Raw genomic sequence first — 22,975 nt, 5'->3', positions numbered from 1 at the left:
GCTGTACTTTAACTACATAAATTTTAATGTATTCAACTATATTGTATCACATGTATTTAAGAAGTTACAATTCTGCAAGGATGTGCCTTCCTCAACAATTTACTATTTTAATCAACTAAATTAGTTCAAGTCAGTGCTCTCTGCTCAAAAGCTGTACCACTCCAAAGTGCCCACAGGTTTCCCCCTAAAGTCTTCTGGGAGGTAAATAGATTGATTTAATAATAGTAGCAAAAGCCGCACTTTATACTTTTATAAAGCTTTCTCATACATTATCTCACTTAATCTATACAATTACTCTGTGAGGGTGATATTATTATCCAAATTTTATGGATGATAAAAATGAAATTTAAAGAGATTAGATGACTTGCCCATAGGGTATTTGTCCCTGAGTCCTGGCCAAACTGCAGGTTGAGCTTTTCAATGTTAGTTTTATGTAATATGATACATGGATTTGGGTTTTCTTTTGTGTGTTCCTTAACAATGACCTACATTATTCAGCATGCTAATTATGTGCACTATTTTGACGAACTGTGTGTTTATGACAATGAGTAACCCTCCCGACTGGACAAAGAATGTAGAGTGAGTTCAACTTACGTTTTAAGCGACCTACATGAGTATGTATATGTGTGTGTGTATAGATAAGTAGACATACAGACATATATATCTATATCTATATATATATGTATTTAGTATTTAATCTCTCTCCTTCACGTGTACTTAGTGGTTACCAGAAGCCCATCATTCTTGGACACTCACCACTTTTCCTGTAGGATCTACAGTGACCAAAGCAAATGTTATGAAAGTACTCACAGAAAGGAACCAATATGGTAGACCTTGGTTCCAGTTCATTTCCAGATGAATTCAGTGAGCCTTACACTTGCCCTAAAAGGATAATATTGAGCCTCACAAAGTTTTCATTTCCATCAGACACATCCACTCCATGCCAGGCCTATATCAGTTTCAGACGTGGTCACCAAAAAATTTGCTGAAAAAAAAAAGCCCACAAAATTTGGGATTTTCAAACTTGGAAATTTAATTGAGGGCTAAGCTAACCGAAGTGAAGGTTAGGGTAGGATTTTCAGAAACCAGATGCATTACTAACTGTATTGATGGGCTCTGTTCTGGGATACTTTTGAGGACAGAGAGGCCAGATGTGTGATAAGTGCTGCTGAGTCTGCTTGCGTGGCCGACGTGGTAGCCAGTATTGCTCTGTGCCTGCTGACCCTTAAAACAACCACCACGGGGGTGTTTCCAAGGGCTTTTTCCCTTCCTGGAAACTTCCAGGTTGGACCCAATCAAAAAAGGTATAAAAATTCTGAAGAAAATAAAAAATTTATAAACAAAGGATTTCTAAAGTATTAAAGCTACCATGTGAGGCCCACAGGTCTCAAGTTGCCCTAGTTGCCATGATTTCATTCTCCAACTTCTGAGTCAAAGATTAAAACTTTGGAAACATCTAAGTTTCCAGTCTAAGACTCAGTATTTTATTCTAAACTAAATTTTCACCTCTTATGACCTTAATTAAACTTACCCACTTTTGATGTTAACAAAATTCTTTTTTCCAAGTAAGTTAACCTAGCTTATCTTAAAGAAAGAGAAAAACTTGAAACTAATTTGTCAATGTTCCCTCATTCATAAAACCTGGCTGAAATTGAGTTTTTTTACTTTCTAAAGGAAAATCATTTTATGCTTCTGCAATATTGTTGATCAGCTACTCCATCATGTGAATGTACTGGGTAATTCTCAGAGGCTCTCTTCATGTATGTCAATACTAAGACATTTCAGATACACTTTATACAGTGTGGTTCTCACCCTACTCTTAGGACAATTTAAAGCCAACTCTTCATGTGTTAGGGAGTTGAATTTAAATTTACGGCTATGTTTTATTTCCCTGAAAATAATATTAACTTGCTTAGATTCTTTTTATAATATTCATCTGTTCCCCTAATAGAGTGACAATTAATTGAAATTGCTGTATCCATTCTTTTTGGATACTTGTCTCCAGGTACACTTTCACAGGAATATATACTTTTGAATCACTTATAAAAATTATTGCAAGGGGCTTCTGTTTAGAAGATTTTACCTTCCTTCGGGACCCATGGAACTGGCTCGACTTCACTGTCATTACATTTGCGTAAGTGCCTTTCTTGGAAGCTTCAAAAGAGACTATATTTTGGCTTCTATAAGTGCTCATGCTTTTAAAGAATAAGCTTGCTTTAACTGTAGAATATTTCAGTGTGATTTATATATTTAAGCTCTGGATTTTAATTTAGCGCAACAGAGGTCAAAGTGGCATTACACTTTGGCATAAAGGCTTTGCAGTAATTGAAATTACAATTTTCACATGTAACAAACATCTGTCAGCAAATTTCATACATGCTGCTTTTTCAACAGGTGCACACACACACACACACACACACACACCCTAATATGAAAGCATAAATGTATTCATAATACATCTGTGAAAATGGCTTTTTAAAATTACAGCCAAAAACAGTTCTGCTGACCCTACAGATTTCAGTTGACCTTACCCACATCACACACTCTCCCCAGCTTCTTTGGTAGAATAATAGAAAATAAACATCAAAACATTCTGACAAATCAAACTAATAGAAAAAATAAGGTAGTTAATATATTATGTATTTAACACTAAATTGTTATTTCATCAGTCAATTGATAATTAAGACATATAAACAAAACACGCTCTCTCTGCCTCTTCCTATATCTTACCTGATCCCTTTCCTTTCTTCCTCTCTTCTTTCCCGTTATAATTTTCTTCATCTTTTTCTTTATATTAACCTTCTTATCCTTATTTCCCATCCAGATACACTCAGTATTGTGCACAATTTCTGCAATCCTGCTTATTTTTTTTCTTTGTCTAGTAATATACTTCCCCAAGGAAGAAGACACTCAGAAAAGTAACAGAAAGCTACTCAGCAGTAGGTAAAATTAGAGTGTGGAGGAAGGTGGACCAATACAGTTCACTCTCATCCTTCAGGAGCTGACATTCTTGGCCTCTTACAGGTGTAAGGAGGTGGATGGATGGGCAGAGGAGAAATGGTGCTGATATTCTCAGGGCTACGGATGCTGCCTATCTCATCTTAATTCCATATCTAGTCAGGATGGTTCTTCACCGTTCCCTCTGGCCACAGCTCAGAAGAAGGCATATTGGGGCTACTGTTTCTTGAGAATAAAATAGCAGTAATGGCAGGAGTAACCATTGGGCCCCCATAAAATATTGTTCTTAATTTGCCTAGCTTTCACTTAAGAGTTACACTAGGAAATCCTGATCACATACAGATAGGCAATAAGTCAACCTGTCTAAATTTCTCTTGGATGATTTCATGATTTTCATGTATTTTTTTAAACTAATTCCATGAAACTATAGCCAAGAATTATTTTCTTTTTACTTAATTCTCCTAAATTATACATGATATCGACTGTATTGCTTTTTGAAATGGCAACAGGATTGTGTACGTTATGAAGTTTACATCTAGCTAACAGCCTTAAATTATCTGAGTAAAGAAAACCGTAGTGATAGACCCAAATTTCTAAATTGTTACTTACAATATTATCATTCAAAATCACCAAGAAGGTCTTTATAAAATACCCAAGCAAATAAAATAAATCCTGCTTAAATCTTGAATAACTCTGATTTAATTCTACAGGTATGTAACAGAATTTGTAAGCCTAGGCAATTTTTCAGCTCTTTGGACTTTCAGAGTCTTGAGAGCTTTGAAAACTATTTCTGTAATTCCAGGTAAGAAGTGATCAGTGTAAAGCATAAGGATCCTTGCACCTACAGCTCTTTCTTTGTATTCTGTTATTGTGTTTGTGTGTGAACTCCCTATTACAGATATGTGACAGAGTTTGTGGACCTGGGCAATGTCTCCGCATTGAGAACATTCAGAGTTCTCCGAGCACTGAAAACAATTTCAGTCATTCCAGGTGAGGGTTAAACACTGAGGCTCACCCGTCATGTTTTTTTCAGCAGCCATCTCTTTTCTTGACATTCAGCATTACAGAAAATCAGGGGTCATAATCATTAAAATCATCAAAATCATAATTATAAAAATTGGGTGTTACTCAGAAAATGACTTATTATTTGAACATAAAATTTTATGTTTTCACATTTTTCATCAGCCTTGGAGCTTAACAATTTCTTGCACGAGACACTGTAATATACAGTCTATGTGACTTGCACTTAGAGATGTCCTGGGTTTTTTCCTCCACATCAGTCATAACAAGGATTTGTTCCATATCAAATGTACCAATCTGTAATTTCTTGTTCATTTTAGGCATTGATGACAATGTATATACAATGTAAATCTTAATATTGCTTAAAAAGAGAAGGGAATAAGATAATAAAGAGTAGCATGGGTCTGCATGGAGGATTATTATTATTATTATCATTTTTGTTTTGGCCATGCCATGCAGCTTGCGGGATCTTAGTTCTCCAACCAAGGATTGAACTCGGGCCACAGCAGTGAAAGCGCCAAGTCCTAACCACTGGACAGCCAGGGAACTCCCCAAGGAGTCATTATCCTAAAGTGCAATTATACTCCAAACCACTTCCAGTTTTATAGCAAAACCTTTCCTACTTATGAATAGGAATTTTTAAATATTTTTCTTCACGTAATTTGTTATAGAACTGGCCCCAATGAAAGAAAGTATGGGGCAAGTTTCATCAGCAAAACAGAGAAATACAAGACCTTAATATAGGCTTTGTGAAGACCATGAACTTCCAGCTATTTTCTCCCAACCTAATGGGATATGGATCTTCATTTCATGGTTTAGATTTTTTACATTTCCAGAGTTTATTTCCATATGCACTTCAGCCTTCCATGAAGTGTTGCTCTCCCACTAGCACTGCAATCATTTTCACACTTATTCATGGAGTGTATGTTTTCAAGAAAATTGTGTGAAGCTTTTGGTATTTCAGACATTCTAAGTCTTCATAGTAATAACCTTCTTTCTTTCAGGCCTGAAGACCATCGTAGGGGCCCTGATCCAGTCTGTGAAGAAGCTCTCAGATGTCATGATCCTGACTGTGTTCTGTCTGAGCGTGTTTGCACTGATTGGGCTGCAGCTCTTTATGGGCAACCTGCGGAATAAATGTGTACAATGGCCTCCCACCAATGCTTCCCTGGAGGAACATAGCGTAGAGAAGAATATAACTGTGAATTACAATGGCACACTTGTAAACGAAACTCTCATTGAGTTTGACTGGAAATCATATGTTCAAGATTCAAGTAAGAATTACTGTTATGTAGGTTTATTTTTTCATTGTTGATCGTCTTTCCATCTAGGCATGGAAAATTTTTTAAATGATTGCATAACAGGTTGTGATCTCTTAATCACCTTCTAATGGTTTGCACATACATTTAATTATTTTATTGATAACTATAATAACTATTTTATTGATAACCCTATGGGAGGCTGAAAAATTCAGCTTGAAAGAAATTTTCTTAGGATATTGGGTTGCTGTACATTCTTCTCATCACAGTGTACAATGCTGTATATTGTCTCATTTGAGACAATCAAATGACATAAAGTATTTGAAAACCCTTTGTAAACTCCAAAGTATTATGTAAATGTAACCCATTAAACATTAATTGCAGAATGTGTTTTATGTACCAGAAAGTGCACAGGATGCTGGGAGAATAATGGTGATGGCATGTGATTCCAGGGTGCTTATAGTTTACCAGGTTATTTTTATTGTTGTGTTATGGAAAGCAAGTGAGACCTAAAGGTTAACATTATTCTTACACTTGTAGAATAAGAATTAAAAGTAGTATTACATCAAAGAGAAGGAAATGAGAGTCAACGTTTAAGGGAGAGAAATTAAAAATGTCATAAAACTGTGAAGTTATGAGAATCAGTTTATCTTTATTTCAAGAGTTTAGACAAAATAGTCAAACGTTTAAATAGTCTACTCTAGAAGGATGAAAAAATAACTGGCCTGATATCCTCTTTTTAAAGTGACAAAATTAACAATCTTTTTCTATCATATAATTTTAGTATCTGCCAGTAGCAATATTTCAAAAGCAGAAAGAACCTGACTTTTAAAGGAAAATATGAAATATATAAGACTTAGACTCTAGATGTGCTTAAATATAGCTGTATCTATTATTTTAAGGTGATGATTAATTCTTAGGAAAAAAAGCAAAGAAGAAAGAAAGTCTTAGTGACTGGTTATGTGGAAGAAGTAGGATTAGTCATAAAGTTTACTTACTGGTGGTTTGATAATTCTTAAAGTAATGATAGCATAATAAAAAAAACTAATCAGTGTCTTTTTATAGTTATAGATCTGGAAAATACCTTGGTTGATACAGATGTACACTTCCATGATGTTAGTGACATGCCAACAAATAATTTGCAAATAATTGTAAATCGCTGGATTAAGAAAAATGCCTTAAGAAAAATACATGTCGGAGGAATACATGAAATGTCCCTTTTTTACTTCACATGATCCTTATAAGCCCACTGCTGTCACCAACTCCCTGAAATCTGTTTTTTTTGATGTTGTTGTTTTAATCTAAGATCAAGGAACTGATTATGAGGATGTCACTTAGGATTTATTCACTCTAGGGAAAATTTATTGGACTCCATTTTTGTTACATTCAAAATAAAAGAAGTCAAGAATATCTGAGGCTATATTCAGCCCTAAAAATCTGTTTCTTGTCATTTTCGCTAATATTCCATTTGTTGAACAAAGATTATTTTAAACCAAATATAAATAAAATGGTTTATTTTTGAAAGTAATAGAAAATTAAATTTATTAAAATTAAAGATAAACATTATGACTAAAAGTTATATTTTCTTCAAATTAAACTTCTAGATCAGTGAGTTTAATGGATAAAACTTCACTTATAAATATCTGGTATCAAAACTTTGTCCAAGGCTCCCCTGGTGGCGCAGTGGTTAAGAATCCGCCTGCCAATGCAGGGGACACGGGTTCAAGCCCTGGTCCGGGAAGATCCCACATGTCACGGAGCAACTAAGCCTATGTACCACAACTACTGAGCCTGCGCTCTAGAGCCCCCGAGCCACAAATACTGAAGCCCACACACCTAGAGCCCGTGTTCCGCAACGAGAGAATCCACCGCAATGAGAAGCCTACGCACCTCAACAGAGTGTAGCCCCCGCTCGCCGCAACTAGAGAAAGCCTGTGCGCAGCAACCAAGACCCAACACAGCCAAAATTAAATAAACTAAAAAAAAATTTATCCAGAAACTGTCGTATTCCTTTCACATTGTTTAATTTCATTTAAAAGTTAAGAAATTGTATCTTAATTTCTTATGTTCAGAGAAGTAAAGACATTGAAAATTAAAATAGTTCCATTATGTATTTTTGTATCTCTTACAGAACTATACGTAAAGTAAATTTCTCAGAAAATTTAGCATCCAGAAAATATTTTTCCTACAAAATCCAAAATTGTCCTTTTTACAAAATGACTCTTTAATTCCATGTGTTTCTCTTTTTGTCATCCCTTTACTTATTAATTCAATAAACTTTATTGAAAGGCTACTAGGTCCCAAACACTAGTAATATGGAAATAATTAATGATTAGACATTTTTTTCAAGAAGGAACAGTATTTGTAAGCAAATAATCACAATATAAGACAGTGAATGTATAATAATGGCTATACATGTTACTGGTAGCACAGTGAGAGGATTTCTTAATTTTGCCAGTCTTTAAGTGGGAAGAAAGTAGAAGCTATCAAGGAATAATTCACAGAGGAAGTGACACTTCAACAAGATGTTGAAAGAATCTAACAAATTTGCCAGAGACAGAAAACTTAGAGATAATGAAATAGTCACCTATAATAATTATTTTAGCTTTAGTACAATATTTTAAATTATTTTTTATTTCACTTGTTTTAGCAGTTGACATGATTTATGCATCTTTTACTAAGCTGCCTATGATATATTCTATAAGTTGGTAGAATGTAAATTATAATTAATTATTAGTCATTTATAAAGTGTTAAAAAATACAGAAGACAGTTCAGAAAAGTTAAAATCCCTTTATTTTGAAATATGTAGCTGTTTTGAGAAAGCAAAGAAATCCCTGTCATTCTTATCTACTTTTACAGAATGAAGTTTTTTTTTGTTTTTCTTTTTTTTGTGGTACGCGGGCCTCTCACCGTTGTGGCCTCTCCCATTGCGGAGCACAGGCTCCGGACGCGCAGGCTCAGCGGCCATGGCTCACGGGCCTAGCCCCTCCTTGGCATGTGGGATCTTCCCGGAGCGGGGAACGAACTTGTGTCCCTGCATCGGCAGGCGGACTCTCAACCACTGCGCCACCAGGGAAGCCCCCAGAATGAAGTTTTTATTTTTCATGAGAAGGGTAAAAAAACACTGATACCTTTTAAAATACTATGTTAGTACCTGTGATTATCACTAATTTTACATTCATAAAGAAAAAATGCTTTGTACTATGAACTAAGTATCCAATCTCCTTAATATAATATCTAATATTTAGAGGGAATAACACTTGTGCCTTTGAATAAATTATATAATGTATTTAAAACTATAATATATTTAAAATTATAATAATGTACTTAAAATTATGAACTTTAAAAGAGCGGCCTGATCTTATTCTCATTTTGCAATGTCATGCAAATATTCATCATGTGACTTTTTTTCCTAAACAGGATATCATTATTTTCTGGAGGGTTTTTCAGATGCACTACTGTGTGGAAATAGCTCAGATGCTGGGTAAGACAATCATTTGTGTGTGTGTGTGTGTGTGTGTGTGTGTATTTTCTCTTTTTTTACACAAACTGACAGATAACAGCCAAGTAACTTTATTCATACTAATTTGCTATAATTAAGCTTATTTATACGGTGAGGGATTATTTAAATATTAGACAAGCTTTCATGTTTCATAAAACAAGAAGTTATACTTTAGCTCTAATGCTGTTTCCCTTAGATGAGTATATGTGAGCTATGAGACGACTCTGGATTATCCATGGTAGGAAAATAAACTAGACATATGTTAACACACTAATTACCAACAGAAAATAGTTTTGTAAAATATAACTAGAAATGCTATGCAATATTTTAATGATGACATCAAGTGGATAGTAAAATTATGTTAAGTCAAAAGTTGGGAAATGTATTAATTGCTTATTTATCATACTTTTATCCCTTGAAATAGCAAATCTTCCTGGCTAGACAATATCATAAGTATAGCACGCTACCAGAATAAAAAGACAGCAGAATTTCTTATAATACTTTCTTTTGCCATGTTTACAGCCAATGTCCAGAAGGATACATGTGTGTGAAAGCTGGTAGAAATCCCAATTATGGCTACACAAGCTTCGATACCTTCAGTTGGGCTTTTTTGTCCCTGTTTCGACTGATGACTCAGGACTTCTGGGAAAATCTTTACCAACTGGTGAGAACCTGAAGAGACACATATTGTGTTTAATTGGAAGTATATAAGAAAACCAGCTTAGTTATGAAATCCAAATCAATTACCCTATTGATTATAACACATATTAAGCATAGCAATGCCAGGAGCAGCAATTCTCTCTCATTTCCCCTTGGCTCAAAACCTATTTCCCACCCTTCCCAGACACAGATCCTCCTAAACAGAAGGCATATATTCCCCTCAACTCTGTTTACCCGCTCAAGTATCATCCTTCAGGTGGCAGGTGATGAAAATGAATAAGCAGATGTAGAAGGATAACTTTGGTCTCTTCCTTAACTTTATTCAAAGCCTCAGCTCTTTGATGGAGATCTCCATGGTACTTTATTTGACTCTGCTTTATTCCTGATAAATCCAAGAATTCCCTCCTACACATCAGAATGTTGAATGCATGAGTTAGGGGAGAAGGAAGAGGATGATGTTAAAGAAACAGACAGTCAACGAGGTAGGAGGGGCTGTGAACGTCATAATTATTATTTATATCAGAGTCCTATAAGACACACAGTAAGTTGGAGACAGGTAAAGCCACCCGTTAGTGAAATAATATTGAAAAAAATAATTCTGGTGTTCTTATTTTCAGACATTACGTGCTGCCGGAAAAACATACATGATATTTTTTGTGCTGGTCATTTTCTTGGGCTCATTCTATCTAATAAATTTGATCCTGGCTGTGGTAGCCATGGCTTATGAGGAACAGAATCAGGCCACCTTAGAAGAGGCAGAACAGAAAGAGGCTGAATTTCAACAGATGCTTGAACAGCTTAAAAAGCAACAGGAAGCAGCTCAGGTAAATTCACCAAATCAACTCAGGTAAATTCACCAAATCAAATATGTCCTGTCTCATGGTACAAACCTTCTTTATTGTTTTGGTTGTTACAAAAATACTGGAGAGAAAGTGAGAGACAGATAATTGTTTGTACTTAAGAGAAGCTGGTAGTATAGGGGATTAGTAAGGATTTCTACATTGTTTTCATCATCTATAAGTCATTTAGTTTAATTATTCTAAGATGTTTATGATATGGACCACAATAGAACTCTCTCATGCTATTATAATCATCTTAAAATTTTTAGAATACAAGGGAAAATGTGATTTTGGGGTCTTCTCAGGTGAGAAACTTACTGAATGAGTATACTGGCATTAGAAGAAAATCCTAAGAAATCATCTTTTCTTAGAAAAAAGTTTATTGGTTATTATATAAAAAGATGTTCATGTGGTTCTTAGAAGATTGTCTATTACTTTCTTTAACCAAAACTATGTTGTCTTTTAATGTGGTTGCTTAATTGCCTTTCTTACATAAACAAGAAAGTGATTGACTATTGTAATGTTCTCTGATACAGCAGTATCCAATAAGCATATGAAAGTCACCAATTTTTATGGAGATCGGGGAACCTAAGAATTACTTGTTCTTATAGTGAGGTGTCAGTACTCACAGTACAATAAAATGCCCTTCTTATCCCCTCCATCTTTCCTTACTCTTTCCGTTCAGCATCGAAACTCACTGTCTTTACTAAAGAAGAAAGTTGTTTGGGGAGTATTAATTTATTTGCAAGAGTCCTTGTATTGAGAGTACTCTTGGAACAATGATAATAATCAAAAAGTGCCAACCTAGGGCTAGTACAAGTTGTGATCAAAAAGCATTGTTTTCATTCCATGACCATGTGGCCAGCAAGAACCAGTGCCGAATTAAAGAAGTTGGGGATGGTCTTTGGAGAACTGAACATCTTGTCTTGCTTAGCCGAAACTTCTGACCCTCCCTTCTCCAGTCTTCTGAATAGAGTATTGTGGAGGGGTAAGGAAGGGATTTTATCACCTTCCATAAATTTTATTGATAATATTGTGAGAGTATTGGACAACCCTGTTTCAATAACTAGAAAGAGGATCTCAGCTCTTTATCTCATTCCTCCTATCTTTGGATTAGACCCCAAGTTACTGATCAGCTTTTCTTCCATGCTCCAGTTTTTTTTCAGTGGAAAAAAAAAAAAAGTGCTAATTAGATACCAATTTTTAGAGTAAATCAAATCCCAAAAGTAATATGAATTTATGTTCTTGTTATTGTCTGATTGATCCTTTTGAATATGCAGTCTGTAAAACATCATACAAATGTAATCAATGTTAGCACAAAGAAAACCAAATTAACTCTAAAAGCCTTTATTAGATGGAAAGAAAAAATTTTTCTTTTATACTTGCAGAGTTTCTTCGATGTAAGATTAGCTGGAGTCAGCTAAATTATGTTTAAAATGCTTTGCAAATACTTTAGCTATTTTTTTAAAGGTAAAGTCTTCTCTAGTTCCATGCTAAGACCATTTCTCCTCAATGTAGCAGGCAGCGGCTGTAACTGCCTCAGTGCATTCCAGAGAACCTAGTGCAGCAGGCGGGCTCTCAGACAGCTCATCTGAAGCCTCCAAGTTGAGTTCCAAGAGTGCAAAGGAAAGAAGAAATCGGAGAAAGAAAAGAAAACAGAAAGAGCAGTCTGGTGGAGAAGAGAAAGATGACGATGAATTCCATAAATCTGAATCTGAAGACAGCATCAGGAGGAAAGGGTTTCGCTTCTCCATAGAAGGGAATCGGTTGACATATGAAAAGAGGTACTCCTCCCCACACCAGGTATGGCACTGCTGAGTTAAATGATGCATGGATGGAAATTAGAATACTGAAGAGAGGGGTAGGAATTAAATACAACTTATGAATTTTTTTTAATCTTTATTGGAATATAATTGCTTTACAATGGTGTGTTAGTTTCTGCTTTATAACAAAGTGAATCAGTTATATATATACATATGTTCCCATATCTCTTCCCTCTTGCGTCTCCCTCCCTCCCGCCCTCCCTATCCCACCCCTCTAGGTGGTCACAAAGCACCGAGCTGATGTCCCTGTGCTATGCGGCTGCTTCCCACTAGCTATCTACCTTACGTTTGGTACTGTATATATGTCCATGCCTCTCTCTCGCTTTGTCACAGCTTACCCTACCCCCTCCCCATATCCTCAAGTCCACTCTCTAGTAGGTCTGTGTCTTTATTCCTGTTTTACCCCTAGGTTCTTCATGACATTTTTTTTTCTTAAATTCCATATATATGTGTTAGCATACGGTATTTGTCTCTCTCTTTCTGACTTGCTTCACTCTGTATGACAGACTCTAGGTCTATCCACCTCATTACAAATAGCTCAATTTCCTTTCTTCTTATGGCTGAGTAATAGTCCATTGTATATATGTGCCACATCTTCTTTATTCATTCATCCAACGATGGACACTTAGGTTGATTCCATCTCCGTGCTATTGTAAATAGAGCTGCAATGAACATTTTGGTACATGACTCTTTTTGAATTATGGTTTTCTCAGGATATATGCCCAGTAGTGGGATTGCTGGGTCATATGTTAGTTCTATTTGTAGTTTTTTAAGGAACCTCCATACTGTTCTCCACAGTGGCTGTATCAACTTACATTCCCACCAACAGTGCAGGAGGGTTCCCTTTTCTCCACACCCTCTACAGCATTTATTGTTTGTAGATTTTTTGATCATGGCCATTCTGACTGGTGTGAGATGATATCTCATTGTAGCTTTGATTTGCATTTCTCTAATGATTAATGATGTTGAGCATTCTTTCATGTATTTATTGGCAATCTGTATATCTTCTTTGGAGAAATGTCTATTTAGGTCTTCTGCCCATTTTTGGATTGGGTTGTTTGTTTTTTTGTTATTGAGCTGCATGAGCTGCTTATAAATTTTGGAGATGAATCCTCTGTCAGTTGCTTCATTTGCAAATATTTTCTCCCATTCTGAGGGTTGTCTTTTGGTCTTGTTTATGGTTTCTTTTGCTGTACAAAAGCTTTGCAGTTTCATTAGGTCCCATTTGTTTCTTTTTGTTTTTATTTCCATTTCTCTAGGAGGTGGGTCAAAAAGGATCTTGCTGTGATTTATGTCATAGAGTGTTCTGCCTCTGTGTTCCTCTAAGAGTTTGACAGTTTCTGGCCTTACATTTAGGTCTTTAATCCATTTTGAGCTTATTTTTGTGTATGGTGTTAGGGGGTGATCTAATCTCATACTTTTACATGTACCTGTCCAGTTTTCCCAGCACCACTTATTGAAGAGGCTGTCCTTTCTCCACTGTACATTCCTGCCTCCTTTATCAAAGATAAGGTGACCATATGTGCGTGGGTTTATCTCTGGGCTTTCTATCCTGTTCCATTGGTCTATATTTCTGTTTTTGTGCCAGTACCATACTGTCTTGATTACTTTAGCTTTGTAGTATAGTCTGAAGTCAGGGAGCCTGATCCTTCCAGTTCCGTTTTTCTTTCTCAAGATCGCTTTGGCTATTTGGGGTCTTTTGTGTTTCCATACAAATTGTGAAATTTTTGGTTCTAGTTCTGTGAAAAATACCAGTGGTAGTTTGATAGGAATTGCATTGAATCTGTAGATTGCTTTAGGTAGTAGAGTCATTTTCACAATGTTGATTCTTCCAATCCAAGAACATGGTATATCTCTCCATCTGTTTGTATCATCTTTAATTTCTTTCATCAGTGTTTTATAATTTTCTGCATACAGGTCTTTTGTCTCCTTAGGTAGGTTTATTCCTAGATATTTTATTCTTTTTGTTGCAATGGTAAATGGGAGTGTTATCTTGATTTCACTTTCAGATTTTTCATCATTAGTGTATAGGAATGCCAGAGATTTCTGGGCATTAATTTTGTATCCTGCTACTTTACCAAATTCATTGATTAGCTCTACTAGTTTTCTGGTAGCATGTTTAGGATTCTCTATGTATAGTGTCATGTCATCTGCAAACAGTGACAGCTCTACTTCTTCTTTTCCGATTTGGATTCCTTTTATTTCCTTTTCTTATCTGATTGCTGTGGCTAAAACTTCCAAAACTATGTTGAATAAGAGTGGTGAGAGTGGGCAACCTTGTCTTGTTCCTGATCTTAGTGGAAATGCTTTCAGTTTTTCACCATTGAGGATGATGTTGGCTGTGGGTTTGTCATATATGGCCTTTATTATGTTGAGGAAAGTTCCCTCTATGCCTACTTTCTGCACGGTTTTTATCATAAATGGGTGTTGAATTCTGTCAAAAGCTTTCTCTGCATCTATTGAGATGATCATATGGTTTTTCTCCTTCAGTTTGTTAATATGGTTTATCACATTGTTTGATTTGCATATTTTGAAGAATCCTTGCATTCCTGGAATGAACCCCACTTGATCATGGTGTATGATCCTTATAATGTGCTGTTGGATTCTGTTTGCTAGTGTTTTGTTGAGGATTTTTGCATCTGTGTTCATCAGTGATACTGGCCTGTAGTTTTCTTTCTTTGTGACACCCTTGTCTGGTTTTGGTATCAAGGTGATGGTGGCCTCGTAGAATGAGTTTGGGAGTGTTCCTCCCTCTGCTATATTTTGGAAGTGTTTGAGAAGGATAGGTGTTAGCTCTTCTCTAAATGTTTGATAGAATTTGCCTGTGAAGCCATCTGGTCCTGGGCTTTTGTTTGTTGGAAGATTTTTAATCACAGTTTCAATTTCAGTGCTTGTGATTGGTCTGTTCATATTTTCTATTTCTTCCTGATTCAGTCTTGGCAGTTTGTGCATTTCTAAGAATTTGTCCATTTCTTCCAGGTTGTCCATTTTACTGGCATAGAGTTGCTTGTAGTAATCTCTCATGATCCTTTGTATTTCTGCAGTGTCAGTTGTTACTTCTCCTTTTTCATTTCTAATTCTATTGTGTTGAGTCTTCTCCCTTTTTTCCTTGATGAGTCTGGCTAATGGTTTATCAATTTTATTTATCTTTTCAAAGAACCAGCTTTTAGTTTTATTGATCTTTGCTATCGTTTCCTTCATTTCTTTTCCATTTATTTCTGATCTGATTTTTATGATTTCTTTCCTTCTGCTAATTTTGGGGTTTTTTTGTTCTTCTTTCTCTAATTGCTTTAGGTGCAAGGTTAGGTTGTTTATTCGAGATGTTTCCTGTTTCTTAAGGTAGGATTGTATTGCGATAAACTTCCCTCTTAGAACTGCTTTTGCTGCATCCCATAGATTTTGGGTCGTCGTGTCTCCATTGTCATTTGTTTCTAGGTATTTTTAAATTTCCTCTTTGATTTCTTCACTGATCACTTCATTATTAAGTAATGTATTGTTTAGCCTCCATGTGTTTGTATTTTTTACAGATCTTTTCTGTAATTGATATCTAGTCTCATAGCGTTGTGGTTGGAAAAGATAGTTGAAACAATTTCAATTTTCTTAAATTTACCAAGGCTTGACTTGTGACCCAAGTTATGATCTATCCTGGAGAATGTTCCATAAGCACTCGAGAAAAATGTGTATTCTGTTGTTTTTGGATGGAATGTCCTATAAATATCAATTAAGTCCATCTTGTTTAATGTATCATTTAAAGCTTGTGTTTCCTTATTTATTTTCATTTTGGATGATCTTTCCATTGGTGAAAGTGGGGTGTTAAAGTCCCCTACTATGAATGTGTTACTGTAGATTTCCCCTGTTATGGCTGTTAGTATTTGCCTTATGTATTGAGGTGCTCCTATGTTGGGTGCATAAATATTTACGATTGTTATATCTTCTTCTTGGATCGATCCCTTGATCATTATGTAATGTCCTTCTTTGTCTCTTCTAATAGTCTTTATTTTAAAGTCTATTTTGTCTGATATGAGAATTGCTACTCCAGCTTTCTTTTGGTTTCCATTTGCATGAAATATCTTTTTCCATCCCCTTACTTTCAGTCTGTATGTGTCTCTAGGTCTGAAGTGGGTCTCTTGTAGACAGCAAATATATGGGTCTTGTTTTTGTATCCATTCAGCCAATCTGTGTCTCTTGGTGGGAGCATTTAGTCCATTTACATTTAAGGTAATTATGGATATGTATGTCCCTTTTTCCATTTTCTTAATTGTTTTGGGTTCATTATTGTAGGTCTTTTCCTTCTCTTGTGTTTCTTGCCTAGACAAGTTCTTTTAGAAGTTGTTGTAAAGCTGGTTTGGTGGTGGTGAACTCTCTCAGCTTTTGCTTGTCTGTAAAGGTTTTAATTTCTCCATCAAATCTGAATGAGATCCTTGCTGGGTAGAGTAATCTTGGTTGCAGGTTTTTCTCCTTCATCACTTTAAATATGTCCTGCCACTCCCTTCTGGCTTGCGGAGTTTCTGCTGAAAGATCAGCTGTTCACCTTATGGGGATTCCCTTGTGTGTTATTTGTTGTTTTTCCCTTGCTGCTTTTAATATGTTTTCTTTGTATTTAATTTGTGACACTTTGATTAATATGTGTCTTGGCATATTTCCCCTTGGATTTATCCTGTATGGGACTCTCTGTGCTTCCTGGACTTGATTAACTATTTCCTTTCCCATATTAGGGAAGTTTTCAACTATAATCTCTTCAAATATTTTCTCAGTCCCTTTCTTTTTCTCTTCATCTTCTGGAACCCCTATAATTCGAATGTTGGTGTGTTTAACGTTGTCCCAGAGGTCTCTGAGACTGTCCTCAATTCTTTTCATTCTTTTTTCTTTATTTTGCTCTGCAGTAGTTATTTCCACTATTTTATCTTCCAGGTCACTTATCCGTTCTTCTGCCTCAGTTATTCTGCTATTGATCCCATCTAGAGTACTTTTAATTTCATTTATTGTGTTGTTCATCATTGTTTGTTTCATCTTTAGTTCTTCTAGGTCCTTGTTAAATGTTTCTTGCATTTTGTCCATTCTATTTCCAAGATTTTGGATCATGTTTACTATCATTATTCTGAATTCTTTTTCAGGTAGACTGCCTATTTCCTCTTGTTAGGTCTGGTGGGTTTTTATCTTGCTCCTTCATCTGCTGTGTGTTTTTCTGTCTTCTCATTTTGCTTATCTTACTGTCTTAGGGGTCTCCTTTTTGCAGGCTGCAGGTTCGTAGTTCCCATTGTTTTTGGTGTCTGTCCCCAGTGGCTAAGGTTGGTTCAGTGGGTTGTGTAGGCTTCCTGGTGGAGGGGAGTAGTGCCTCTGTTCTGGTGGATGAGGCTGGATCTTGTCTTTCTGATGGGCAGGTCCATGTCTGGTGGTGTGTTTTGGGGTGTCTGTGGCCTTATTATGATTTTAGGCAGCCTCTCTGCTAATGGGTGGGGTTGTGTTCCTCTCTTGCTAGTTGTTTGGCATAGGATGTCCAGCACTGTAGGTTGCTGGTCGTTGAGTGAAGCTGGGTGCTGGTGTTGAGATGGAAATCTCTGGGAGATTTTCACCGTTTGATATTATGTGGAGCTGGGAGATCTCTTGTGGACCAGTGTCCTGAAGTTGGCTCTCTCACCTCAGAGGCACAGCACTGACTCCTGGCTGCAGCACCAAGAGCCTTTCATCCACACCGCTAGGAATAAAAGGGAGAAAAAGTAGAAAGAAAGAATTAGTAGAAGTAGAAAGAAAGAAAGAAAGAAAGTAGGGAGGGAGGGAGGGAGGGAGGAAGGAAAGAAAGAAAGAAAGAAGATAAAGTAAAATAAAATAAAGTAAGATAAAATATAATAAAGTTATTAAAATAAAAAAATAATTATTAAAAAAAAGAAAAAAATTAAAAACGAAAAATAAAAGGAAGGATAGAGCCCTAGGACAAATGGTGGAAGCAAAGCTATTCAGACAAAATCTCACACAGAAGCATACACATACACACTCACAAAAAGAGGAAAAGGGGAAACAATCATAAATCTTGCTCTCAAAGTCCACCTCCTCAATTTGGGATGATTCGTTGTCTATTCATGTATTCCACAGATGCAGGGTACATCAAGTTGATTGTGGAGCTTTAATCCGCTGCTTCTGAGGCTGCTGGGAGAGATTTCCCTTTCTTTTCTTTGTTCTCACAGCTCCCAGGGGCTCAGTTTTGGATTTGGCCCCGCCTCTGCGTGTAGGTCGCCTGAGGGCGTCTGTTCTTCGCTCAGACAGGACGGGGTTAAAGGTGCCGCTGATTCGGGGGCTCTGGCTCACTCAGGCCGGGGGAAGGGAGGGGCACGGAGTACGGCGCAAGCCTGCGGCGGCAGAGGCCACGTGACATTGCACCGGCGTGACGTTGCACCAGCCTCAGGCACGCTGTGCATTCTCCCCGGGAAGTTGTCCCTCTATCCCGGGACCCTGGCAGTGGCGGGCTGCACAGGCTCTCGGGAGGGGAGGTGTGGATAGTGACCTGTGCTCGCACACAGGCTTCTTGGTGGCAGCAGCAGCAGCCTTAGCGTCTCATGCCCGTCTTTGGGGTCCGCGCTTTTAGCCGCGGCTCGCGCCCGGCTCTGGAGCTCCTTTAAGCAGCGCTCTTAATCCCCTCTCCTCGAGCACCAGGAAACAAAGAGGGAAGAAAAAGTCTCTTGCCTCTTCGGCAGGTCCAGACGTTTCCCCGGACTCCCTCCCGGCTAGCCGTGGTGCACTAACCCCCTGAAGGCTGTGTTCACGCAGCCAACCCCAGCCCTCTTCCGGCGATCCGACCGAAGCCCGAGCCTCAGCTCCCAGCCCCGCCTGCCCCGGCGGGTGAGCAGACAAGCCGTTCAGGCTGGTGAGTGCCGGTTGGCCCTGATCCTCTGTGCGAGAATTTCCCCGCTTTGCCTTCTGCACCCCTGTTGCTGTGCTCTCCTCCGCGGCTCCGCAGCTTCCCCCCTCCGCCACCCGCAGTCTCCGTCCGCGAAGGGGCTTCCTAGTGTGTGGAAACCTTTCCCCCTTCACATCTCCCTCCCACTGGTGCAGGTCCCGTCCCTATCCTTTTGTCTCTGTTTATTCTTTTTTCTTTTGCCCTACCCAGGTACGTGGGGGTTTCTTGCCTTTTGGGAGGTCTGAGGTCTTCTGCCAGCGTTCAGTAGGTGTTCTGTAGGAGTTGTTCCACGTGTAGATGTATTTCTGGTGTATCTGTGGGGAGGAAGGTGATCTCCACGTCTTACTCTTCCGCCATCTTCCCGGAAGCCCAGCCAAAGCAATCTATGTATTATTCTTTTCTGATAATTCTTTCAGTGTATCCCTTCTGGCTTTGTGCAAAACGATTCTTTGTTTTGTACCTCGCCGCTGCTGAGCTCTACAGATCCCGCTCCTTCCACACAGTTCGCCAATTCCGCGGGCCTTACTCAACTTATGAATTTTTATCAACTGAATTGACTGCTGTGTTTATTATATTTAAACCTATCCTTTCTGTACATAGTTATGAGAAAATCTTAGTTTGCACAGGTAAATCTACAGTGGGGTGTAGTTGAGATAACACTGCATTGAAAGTCAGGGGACCCAGATTCTCACCTGAACCTGTCTGCTGGTACTTGTTGTAACTAATGACATTTCATCTTTCTGGTCTGCAGCCTTTTTAATGAGAAAAAAAATTGTAGATAACTGATCAGTAATCTACAACTCGTTGGTTATTTTATATTGTTTTTTCATCCCTGCTTTATAAACTATCATGCATGCTTCTGAAAACATTAGTCATGGTATACTTTATCAAAAAGCACATCACTCTGAATTTCAGAAGTCTTCAAGTTCCAACAACACTGTGCCTTTTAGCTGAAACAAGAACAATAATTAATTTAAAGTGATTTTAGAAAGATGGACTAAAACAATTTGTGAAAAGTGTTAGAATTTCTTGAAGGGAAAGAGCAACGGAAACAAATGTGCCCCTGTTAAGGTCATGCTACTGATATTTATTGAGTGTTTACCATGTCCATAGTAAGGTACTAAAGATGCTTGCTTTTGAATATGAAATATGGTGGTTCAGGGTTTTGTTTTTCAATATCTTTAAGTTGCGATCTATCTCCCCAGTCATTAAGCTCAAGGGCTAGAAATCGTCTCTTAGAAAAGTAATTTAATTTAATCCGAATGTACATAAAACGAGAATGTTAATCAAAAAAGAATGAGTCACATTCTGTTTTGAATGCTGAAGTCCCCTTCAACTTAATCTTGCAAAATAAAAGCACATTCCAAATGGCCATATTAATATTATGTTATTATTATTTGTTTTTGGTTTCAAACTTTTAGTCTTTGTTGAGCATCCGTGGCTCCTTATTTTCTCCAAGGCGAAATAGCAGAACAAGCCTTTTCAGCTTCAGAGGGCGAGCAAAGGATGTGGGATCAGAGAATGACTTTGCTGATGATGAACACAGCACCTTCGAGGATAATGAAAGCCGCAGAGACTCCTTATTTGTGCCCCAACGACATGGAGAGCGACGCAACAGTAACCTGAGTCAGACCAGTAGGTCGTCCCGGATGCTGGCTGTGTTTCCAGCTAATGGGAAGATGCACAGCACTGTGGATTGCAATGGTGTGGTTTCCTTGGTTGGTGGACCTTCAGTTCCTACATCGCCTGTTGGACAGCTTCTACCAGAGGTGATAATAGATAAGCCAGCTACTGATGACAATGTAAGGAAGTTTTAAATAGTTCAGGCATGGCTGGCTCATTATTGCTGCACCAGCCAGTGTTTCTACAGAATGGAACCCCTTGAGAATGATACCTGGTTGGTCAAGCTGTGAACGCACCTGCATCTTTTAATATCTTTAAGAGAGTATCCAACTAAAACTTAAGGCTTCAGCACCTTCTTGCATAACACCTGAATGCATTTACTTATTAAACGTGCTAAGGATTAATTAAACACAATAGTAAATGACTGCTTCCAGTTGGAGGATTTGCTATATACCCATGCTGAACTTAGACAGCAGGACATCCTCTAAAGCTCTGGTGTAAGAGTAAATGAACGATTCTTATGTTTAACTGTAAAGGGTGTACAATAAATCTTTCCAACGGATTCTTCAATATAGCTCTGCTTTAGTTTAGAAGATTTCCAAGAACACTGTGCCTAAATAGATAGCTTCAATATTATCTTAAAATTTCTAGTACTCATATTTGTCTTACTAAAAAGAAAATGCTGATGTAGGTCTTCTCAAAACTAATCTGAATGAAGAGACACAAATAAAAATACTAATACAGGCAGATAAAAGAATTGTCTGTGTACAAAGTTATGTTATGTGTTTGTGAATGTGTACCCAGATGAGGAATTTCTAAACATATGCTGCCTCTTATTAGACTTGGAAATATATCAGCATGGTGAGGCATGACTAAGTCAGAATTAGATGACTTATTGCTTTGGTACCCTGGATGAAACTGTTGTCCATGCAGCATGTGTTGTTATTTTTTTAACATACAGTTTGTGTTGTCAATGATCATCTATGTTTTGTGTCCAGAAAATGAGATGGCAGCTACGAGTGTTGTAATTATTTGTACTTCTTTAAAAATAAAGGGCTACCTTCTCAACATAAAATGCCTTGATCATTTAGATGTCGTTTCAAATCACTACCTTTTACTATTAGTTCAGAAATAAGGAAATTGTTAAATATGTCTCTCACAAATTTATCAATCATATCCAAATTACATTATGTCTCATAAAATTATGAAATCAGAGGGTAAAAAAAAAACAACCCTCAATTTTTGCTGTATGAGTAAATGGTTAACAGTTTGGACATTCCAGGCTAATGATACAATAAGTCAGCAATGTCTGCCATCACCAATTAACTATGAACGTGCATGTCGCATGTATTTCATGAATTTCACAGCGTCACATTGGTTGTTCACTTATCATATTGCTCAAGTTAATCATTTAATACATTAGCATTTTCTTTACAGGGAACAACCACTGAAACTGACATGAGAAAGAGAAGATCAAGTTCTTTTCATGTTTCCATGGACTTTCTAGAAGATCCTTCTCAAAGGCAAAGAGCAATGAGCATAGCCAGCATTTTAACAAATACAGTAGAAGGTTTGTAACAAATTCCGTTTCCGTTTCAGTTGTTTTCACTGAGCTTATATTGTCTCATTCGAAACGAATGTCTCTGTGAGTTGGAAGCAGTGTATTCTAAAGAGAACATAACAGATCTTATTTAAGAGTTATTTGTTATACTTACTCCTGTATTCTAGAAGCTTTAAAAAAAGTTACTTAAATTCCGTGATATTGAAACTAAAGAATGTATCCTGTGTGTGGCAACTCCTTGAAAATGCAGAATAAAGCATTTCTGTTAGGGGTTTCTAATCCCATTAGTCATGGTGTTCCTCTCTTCTGTTCCACTTAGCGTAGGACTTCCTAAATACTCTCAAGATTGGAGGGGAGAAGTGGGTCATTCTCACAAAATAAAAACAAATTAAAAAGATGATTCTTGGCTCTACCCTATCTCTCTGTCCTATGTCTTATAGCCTGAGGATGACACCATAGCCAGACATTAACATAGGATTACACACAGTCTACACTACTCCAACCCATATTCTTATTGAGACTTCATTTAAAAGACCATTCACTTAAGGCAAAGTATGGAACCACAGGATCAATGCATAAGAGAAGAAAACCATTCTTTGCTACCTCTGTTCTATGTTTATGTGTGAAGAAATATTTTGGGCCGTCTAAAGATTAAATTGTATAGTTTTTTTTTTTTTTTTTTTTTTTTAAATTGTATAGTTTTTTTAAATCAAGTATAAAAGAGGTTGACTGTTGCAAATGGAAATGTGTTGGTTACTAAAAAGAAGTCTAGTCGATTTGAAAGGAATATATGTGTGTAAAAATATCTTTTGGTGGTTGTTTTTATTTATTTTTTTT

At 37.2% G+C, this 22,975-nt stretch overlaps 1 protein-coding gene across 3 annotated transcripts in view; it reads left to right on the top strand.

Annotated features, from left to right (window-relative positions):
- The window catches only part of LOC101279038 (sodium channel protein type 1 subunit alpha), a 163,229-nt gene that overhangs the window by 83,398 nt on the left and 56,856 nt on the right, over nucleotides 1–22,975 (top strand). For 2 of the 3 annotated variants that reach the window (XM_049712218.1, XM_049712217.1), the window contains exons 4-13: nucleotides 492–579; nucleotides 2,006–2,134; nucleotides 3,857–3,948; nucleotides 4,983–5,252; nucleotides 8,659–8,722; nucleotides 9,263–9,404; nucleotides 10,018–10,224; nucleotides 11,758–12,042; nucleotides 20,376–20,756; nucleotides 22,015–22,147. In XM_049712218.1, the coding sequence (XP_049568175.1) occupies nucleotides 492–579; nucleotides 2,006–2,134; nucleotides 3,857–3,948; nucleotides 4,983–5,252; nucleotides 8,659–8,722; nucleotides 9,263–9,404; nucleotides 10,018–10,224; nucleotides 11,758–12,042; nucleotides 20,376–20,756; nucleotides 22,015–22,147 (1,791 nt within the window). The remainder of the gene's footprint in view (nucleotides 1–491; nucleotides 580–2,005; nucleotides 2,135–3,856; nucleotides 3,949–4,982; nucleotides 5,253–8,658; nucleotides 8,723–9,262; nucleotides 9,405–10,017; nucleotides 10,225–11,757; nucleotides 12,043–20,375; nucleotides 20,757–22,014; nucleotides 22,148–22,975) is intronic. The other variant, XM_049712219.1, reaches the window with a different exon arrangement.

The sequence above is a fragment of the Orcinus orca genome, chromosome 7, assembly GCF_937001465.1.
Source record: "Orcinus orca chromosome 7, mOrcOrc1.1, whole genome shotgun sequence".
NCBI lineage: Eukaryota > Metazoa > Chordata > Mammalia > Artiodactyla > Delphinidae > Orcinus > Orcinus orca.
The sequence above is the reverse complement of the archived record's forward strand: the minus strand, read 5'-3'. Positions and strand labels throughout refer to the sequence as shown.